The sequence below is a fragment of the Leptonychotes weddellii genome, chromosome 12 (assembly GCF_054177405.1).
Source record: "Leptonychotes weddellii isolate Sample4059 chromosome 12, ASM5417740v2, whole genome shotgun sequence".
NCBI classification, from domain to species: domain Eukaryota; kingdom Metazoa; phylum Chordata; class Mammalia; order Carnivora; family Phocidae; genus Leptonychotes; species Leptonychotes weddellii.
This window is the reverse complement of record NC_138380.1, coordinates 10,001,899-10,010,087: the sequence shown is the minus strand read 5'-3', so window position 1 is coordinate 10,010,087 and position 8,189 is coordinate 10,001,899. Positions and strand designations below refer to the sequence as shown.

At 39.6% G+C, this 8,189-nt stretch overlaps 2 protein-coding genes across 2 annotated transcripts in view; both read left to right on the top strand.

Moving 5' to 3' along the window:
• LOC102742548 (olfactory receptor-like protein OLF3) overlaps positions 1-5,003 on the top strand; it is a 23,067-nt gene extending 18,064 nt beyond the window's left edge. Inside the window, exon 2 of the mRNA XM_081800889.1 lies at positions 4,878-5,003. Within this exon, the coding sequence (XP_081657015.1) occupies positions 4,878-5,003 (126 nt within the window). The remainder of the gene's footprint in view (positions 1-4,877) is intronic.
• Positions 5,004-5,225: 222 nt separating this feature from the next.
• On the top strand, positions 5,226-6,527 carry LOC102743145 (olfactory receptor-like protein OLF3). Its single transcript, XM_081800888.1, is given in 3 exon segments — positions 5,226-5,272; positions 5,458-5,985; positions 5,987-6,527. Coding segments are annotated over 3 exon segments (1,116 nt in total).
• The last annotated feature ends 1,662 nt before the right edge of the window (positions 6,528-8,189 follow it).

Genomic DNA, 8,189 nt, shown 5'->3' with positions numbered 1-8,189 from the left:
CTACTGGGTATTTACCCCAAAGATAAAAATGTAGTGATCCGAAGGGGTATGTGCACCCCGATGTTTATAGCAGCAATGTCCACATTAGCCAAAATATGCAAAGAGCCAAGATGTCCATCGAGAGATGAATGGATAAAGGAGAAGTGGTATATATATACAATGGAATATTATGCAGCCATCAAAAGGAATGAAATCTTGCCATTTGCAACGAGGTGGATGGAATTGGAGGTATTATGCTGAGCGAAATAAGTCAATCAGAGAAAGACACATATCATATGATCTCACTGATGAGGAATTCTTAATCTCAGGAAACAAAATGAGGGTTGTTGGAGTGGTGGGGGGTGGGAGGGAGGGTAGCTGGGTGATAGACACTGGGGAGGGTATGTGCTATGGTGAGTGGTGTGAATTGTGTAAGACTGTTGAATAATAGACCTGTACCTGTGAAACAAATAATACATTATATGTTAATAAAAAAAAAAAGAAGAAGAAGAAGAAGATAGCAAGAAGGGAAAAATGAAGGGGGGGATCAGAGGGAGAAATGAACCATGAGAGACTATGGACTCTGAGAAACAAACTGAGAGTTCTAGAGGGGAGGGTGTGGGGGGATGGGTTAGCCTGGTGATGGGTATTAAAGAGGGCACGTACTGAATGGAGCACTGGGTGTTATATGCAAACAATGAATCATGGAACACTGCATCAAAAACTAATGTAATGTATGGTGATTAATATAACATAATAAAATAAAAAAAAAAAAGATTTTATTTTTAAGTAATTTTGACACCCAACATGGGGCTTGAACCCACAACCCTAAGATCAAGAGCCACATGCTCTATTGACTGAGCCAGCCAGGTGCCCCTCCCCAAATTTATTTTTAGATTAAATCCCAATTAAAATTTCAGCAAATTTTTTTCCTGAAATTTTTCAAGATAGTTTTAGAATCAGATTGAAAATTCAAATGGCCAAGAATAGCCATGCCCTGCCCCCAAAAAGAAAGAAAAAGTAGAATCAAGTTGGAGGATTTACACTATGATAAAAACAGGCTTTATTATAAAGCTACAGTAATTAAGGCATTGTAATATTTTTATAACAACAGACAAATAGACCAATGGGTCAGAAAAAGAGTCTAGAAATCAACCTACACACATAAATCAAAAATTGATTTATGGCAACACAGGAGAACAGTGAGGAAAGAATGGTCTCTCGATAAAATTGGATATCCACATAGAAAAACAATAAATTTGGGCTTCTATCTTATAAAATACCCAGACATAAATTCCAGATATATTGTTGTTTTCAATGTGAAAAGTAAAGTATTAAAGCTCTGAAAGATTACATTGAAGAATAACTTTGTGATTTGGGAGAGACAAAGATTTCTCAAGACACAAAAAAGCAATAACTATATGAAAAACAATAAATAGAACTACATTAAGATTAAGGGCATCCCTTCATCAGAGGCACCATTATGAGAATGAAAGAGCCACAATGTGGGAGAAAATATTTGTGATCCATATAAACAATAGGCTCATATTAAAAACACACAAAGAACTAAAATCAATAAGAAAAAGAGAGATAACCCAAGAGAAAAACAGGCAAGAAACTGAACACACACCTCAGAAAATGGAATCTTCAATGACCAATAAGTATTTAAAAATATGCACAACCTCATCAGTCATCAGAGAAATGTGGGATATAATCCCCAGGAGATACTACTATATGCCCATCGGAATGGCTACAGTGACAAAGACTGATAATCCGAGGATAAAGTCTAGAGCAAAAGAAGTCCTCATACAAATGTAGTTTGTGGGGATATAATCGGTACAACTGTTTTGACAAACTGACAATATTAGCTGAAGACAGACCTGCACAGATGTGATGCAGCTATTCCACTCTAGGTAACAGAAATGGATATATATGACAAAAGGTTGAGTGTGACTGTGTGTGTGTGTGAGTGTGTATGTGTGTGTGTGTGTGAGAGAGAGAGGAAGAGGCAAGGCAAGGTGAGGAGAGGAGAGGATGTTCACAGTAGTATTGTTTTCAATGGCCACAAATTAGAAACAACTTAAATGTCTATCAATAGAATTAATATGTAATTTGAGATACTCAAAGTGGCTCATGAATTTGTCGTATTTACAGAATATGAGGGCAGACATCTAGGTACAAAAATAGCTAATAATTTGATTGTGCCCAATTAAAAGCCTTCCGATAGTGAGACAAAATGGAGAAAAGTCTCACCAAATAGCTGTATCAGTTGTGAAGAGAATATCTGACCATAGCTCACTTCAGAATCATGTTACAGGGGATGTTGTTTGAAGGGCCACCAGGTGATCCCTGAGTAATTGGGCACTTTGGGTCAAATGGTCTCAGTCTTGAGTACATGGACAGAAAGTCATGGGCAAGTTGTAGTTTCTCAAAGAGAAACTTCAGTAAAGGCAGGAGAATGTCTCCAAGGGAAACTGGGGCTTTGGTTTCTCTTCTCATGTTTCTGGGTCAGGAAAAACTAAATTCTGGTTCGTAAATTCTTTTAAAAAATAGGTAAGAGTTTCAGGTGAGGAAATCACTATTCAGAGAAGAAGTAACAGAAGCCTAATAAGCACAGCATAATTGGCCTGTAGAGATTGTCTCTCTGAGGGAAAAGAAAGTTACTTCTTCCAAATCCCCATCTTGCCCATCTCTGCTCTTCCTGGGGCAATGATGACCTCCTGTCCTAGAGGTAAGACAGTCATGCTCAGAGGTGTTCCCCTTGGGTTCTTAGGACCAGCATCAGGAAGCCAGGGTATCCTTCACACACAACTTCTTCCTTGGCTCATGTGGCAATTGGATTGAATCGGGCTACTGGAGAAATAAATGTCCCATTTTGGCAATTGGTTTAAAGAAAACATATATATCTTAATTTTATTAAGTTTTTAAAAAAATTATTAAGTTTTTAATTTAAATTTCAGTATAGTTAACGTTCACTATTATGTTAAAAGAAAACATATTTGGGGTAGCCAAACTGGGGAGAAAGTTCTTTCCGGTACCTCTGAGAAATGCAGCACCTAGCACAAGGCTTTGGCTGCAACGGTAGGAAGCATTGGGCTTAGCTACTACAGGTCATGTCCCATCCACCACTCTGTACTCCTCAGCACCTGCCCGCTCCTGGAAATCTGCACCAGCGGACAGGTTTGTGTTGACCAACATTCTTAAATGATGATGGTCGGAAGGTGATATCATCTGGATAGCTGGCTTCAAACTTTCTGTTGACCTAAACAATATAGGTATGCATAAGGAAGTGGGGATGGGGTGGAGAGAGCAACTTAGCCAATTAACTTTTGGGAAATATCACACTTTCCAGGTGCTCCTTTTTTGAGAAGAATACTTGTAATGTGTAATTTCAGGGAGCTTGAACCACAATTCCAGGAAGAAAAGGTGATGCATGCTTGCCGTTAAATAGGTTACAACACCTCCACCTTACTTTTGAATCTGCTTTAAACTTTTATTTACATATCAAATTTTCAAAACTGTTTTGAACTTTTATTTATTTTTAACCTCTTTTTTAACCTTCCTTTTCTTATTGATATTATGTACTTATTCCATCCTTGTCTCTATTTCCCTCCCTCCAGTGAATTAGGATAAACCTGAATGTATGATCCCTTTAGACAGATGGAGAAACTAGGTAATGAGAATTGAACTGGGAAATGCATGTTTATTGGCAAAGCAGTTCATTCATTCCCAGAGAGAGGCACTTTAAAAACCATGAAGATGATACAGAAACATGATATTCTAACCATGTTTCTTTTTTCTTTTTTTTTTTTTTAAGATTTTATTTATTTGAGAGAGAGAGAGCTTAGCAGGAGGGAGAGGGAGAAGCAGACACCCTGCTGAGCAGGGAGCTTGCCACAGGGGCATCTCAGGCACCCTATTGATCTGTGGTTAGCTGCCCTTACTCTCATGAATGCCCTCAATACAAATTGGGATTTTCATAACATATTCAATGGCACTATCTGATCACAGACAACAAGCAGATAATATCTCCTTGGGACAGCTATGAATGAGTTTCACTTTCTCCATCCAAAGGGCAGAGTAATTAGAGGATGTGGGAAGTTGAGAGTGGACTTTATTTAGGCAATGAGTTTTTTAGAAATCACTTGTGATTTATTTTATTTTTTTTTATTATGTTAATTACCATACATTACATCATTAGTTTTTGATGTAGTGTTCCATGATTCATTGTTTGCGTATAACACCCAGTGCTCCATTCAATACGTGCCCTCCTTAATACCCATCACCAGGCTAACCCATCCCCCCACCCCCTCCCCTCTAGAACTCTCAGTTTGTTTCTCAGAGTCCATAGTCTCTCATAGTTCGTCTCCCCCTCTAATTGCCCCCCCTTCACTTGTGATTTGAATTAAGGTGCAAATAAGATTACTAAGAATTCTAAAGAGAATTTCTGAATACTAGAGCCTTTGAACTTTCTGAAATACTAACACATCAGCAGGATTAGAAAGCTTAGAGATGTTATTGAGCAGACTAAGGTATCACCTTCTGCTCGGGTAAGTTATGGTAGAGGGAGCATTAACACAAGGATGGACTATGACAGTTTCCTAAGAGGGGAAAATAGTCAACTATTTCAGATGGAGATCAAAGTAAGAGGAGATCAAAGGAAAAGATAATCAACAGTCTTTTCACTGAGTTAATTCTAGTTAATGATGTTCCATCACACTATTGTCTCCAAACCATAACTCTCACTACGCAGGATACATACAGAGTCAGCAAATGTGCAGCCAGTTTTCCATTTTGTCTTAGTTAATAGGCAAGTATGTGTGGCAAGTATTTGAGCTCCTATCATTTATTAGGGAAGCAAGTTAATGCATCTTTGACTTTGATTTGTTTCTTCACAGACATACCCTGCCTATCAGTGCTATGCTGCTCTTCCAAAGGAGGATGAAAACATTACAGATTCTTTCCTCTTACCCTCTCACACTGATAAAAGACAAGCAGGTGAAGATTTTCAAAACAGAGGCTGATCGCCCCAGGTCTTCATTCTTTACTTCCCTGACCCTGAAATGTAATTTTGACAATTTGTTCCTACTGAAAAATCTATTTTATATTTGCTACCTTCTAACTTGCAACCTAAAATTTCTGATTTTAAAAGGATGGAAATTTAGTATTTCATTTCCATAGAGACTCCAGAAGTAAAATAGTAAATTAAAAAAAAAACAGTTAATACCTGTTAGGCCCCATTCAATATGGATTTTGAGGCGGGAGGAGGGAAATACTTGCATCCAACAAAGAAGTAAACAAACTCCATGCCTTGGAACGGGCCCTAAATAAGAGAAGCATGTTTTACAGTTAATCGTTTCATCTCAAATGTCTAAGCATTTTCATAAAACCTTTCCTATTTAAGGAAGGAGAAGAGTTTTCTCCTTCCTTGAATCTGAGCCATATCAATGGGTTCTATTGTGGTCCCAAACCCTGAAGGAGACATATAATCTGGGAAAGCACACAGTGCAATGTCACATGGCTGTTTGGTCGAAATGACCTCGTCAGGCCCCCTGCCACCTTAAGTATCTGGTGCTCATTGATTTATAACTTGGATTTGGTCCTCAGAGTCTCATGGGCAGAGAAAACCCAGACATGGATGAATGAGTTCATTCTGCTGGGGCTGTCCAGCTGCTGGGACACTCAGCTCTCCCTATTTGTCCTTTTCCTGGTCATGTATCTGGTGACCATGCTGGGGAACTTCCTCCTCCTCCTCCTCATCAGACTGGACAGCAGGCTACACACACCAATGTACTTTTTCCTCAGTGTCTTGTCATTTGTGGACATCTGTTATACCAACAGCACTGTCCCACAGATGGTTGTTCACTTCCTGTCAGCCTGGAAGCCCATCCCATTCTACAGCTGTGTGTTCCAGCTCTTCATCTCCCTGGCGATGGGCAGCTCCAAGTTCTTCCTGCTGGGAGCCATGGCTTATGACCGCTCTGTGGCAGTGTGCCATCCACTGCACCACAGTCATCATGCATGGAGGACTGTGCCTGGGGCTGGCTGCCGGCTGCTTGGCGGCTGGTTTCATGAATTCAATGATGCAGAAGATCATCATCTTTCGGCTACCTTTGTGCCGTAATGTTATTAATCACTTTGCTTGTGAGATGTTGGCTGTGCTGAGGCTGACCTGTGTGGACATCTCCTTCAACAAGGTCATGGTGGCCATCTCAGGATTTCTGGTGATCATGCTTCCCTGTTTCCTGGTTCTGTTCTCTTATGGTCGTATAGTTACTGCCAATCTGCATATTCGCTCTGCCGAAGGACGCTGCAAAGCATTTGAGACCTGTGCCTCCTACCTCACTGTGGTTTCCATGTGCTTTGGAACAGCCATCTTCACGTACTTGAGACCCACTGCTGGTTCCTCAGCAGAGCAAGAGAAGTTGGTTGCCCTGTTCTATGCTGTGGTGACCCCAATGCTGAATCCCTTAATCTACAGCTTGAGGAACAAGGAGGTAATGAGTGCTATGAGGAGACTGTTGGGAAAACTTAGTGAAAAAAGGTAAAGATTCAAAAGATTTCTCCTTCCTTCCAATAGCCCAAATAACAATATTTCAAACAAAGAGGAAATGATTGACATGCCCTTTTCCCTGGATTAACCAATAAGGTGGATCATGGTGAACACATTTTTGAAGACCAACTTTTCACATTAGTCCAGATTTTCACTATGTATTACTGCCCTACTGTACATAAGGTAAAAAAAAAAAAAAAAAAAGCCTTCAATTATTAAGCTTGGGCCTGCTGGGTTAGCTGTCCTTCTAGAGCTCACATTCCCCCTTCTCCTTTCTTATTCCTCCTGCATTTGCCCCTAGGAAATGCAGTGTGAACAGTGAAAGTTTCAGATTGAGGACAGCCATGCTTTACATGTTGACCCACCCCTCACCAGCACTGTGGCTTTGACAGATGTGTTTAATATCTCTGATCTCCAGTTTTCTTAAATATAAGAAGTAATAATATTCAGTATGTGTGATTATTTTGAATATTATAGATAATCTATGTAAAATACTTGGTAGACTGGTGGTATAGATATTCAACTATATTTAAAAATAGTTTTTAGGACACCATTATAGGGCTAAGCATTATGCAAACTTTTCTCTATATACAATTATTAAAAATGAACTTTTTTTTTTTTTTTTAAGAGAGAGAGAGTGTGTGTGTGTGAGTGGGGAGGGGCAGAGGGAGAAGGAGAGAGAATCTTAAGCAGGCTCCATGCTCAGCATGGAGCCCGACTCAGGGCTTGATCTCAGGACGCTGAGATCATGGCCTGAGTGGAACTCAAGAGTCGGATACTTAACTGACTGAGTCACCCAGGCTCCTGGAAAGTGAACTTTTTTTCTCTATTCCATGGTTTTGTTAGATCCCTGTACTATGTCTGCTCTAGGGTATCATCTTACCCAGAACCACGACATCTATCTACAGATCTCTCTCTCTCTGCCAGTCTCTGATCTCTCGATATCTCAATCTCCATCTGTTATATATTTTTTGCTCCAAGACAGACGAGACCTTTCTCATAAGTTCCAAGCACATATATCCAATTGCTTGCTTAATACCTTCACTTACATCACCTGAATTGCATTCTTAACAATAGAATGATTGTGCTTGCTTCCTCTATCCTAAGCTACTCCTTTCCTCTTGCTCTAATACACCTTCACTATAGTAGCAAAAGGAACCCTATACACTCAGAATAATTCTTGATTCCTTTCTTTTATACCCACTCTGTCAATAGAATCCATTAGCCTTATCAACAAGATATATCTTCAATCTGGTCTCTCTGCACCTCTGCTTTTTACATTTTATTCTTCATACAACAGTGTACTTAAAACTTTTTTTAACTTTATGTTGTAAAATAAAACACAGAGGCAGAAAAGCACACTACGCAAATGTGTATCTGAGTGAACTATGATAAGACAACCCTTCTTATATAAACCATTCAAGTAAAAAAACAGAGCTGCAAGCTACTGAGGAAGTCCCTCCATGTGTCCCATCCCAAGCATGACACCTTTTCCCCCAAAGTAACTGCTATCCTGACCACTGCAGCAATCACTTTCCTGCATTACTGATGACTTTGTGACCCAAGCAAATATCCCTAGTTGCTGTAGTTTGGTTTTGCCCATTTTTATTCAACTTGGTATGTCTTTGAAGTCTCTTTAATCTGTAATTCTGTCCAA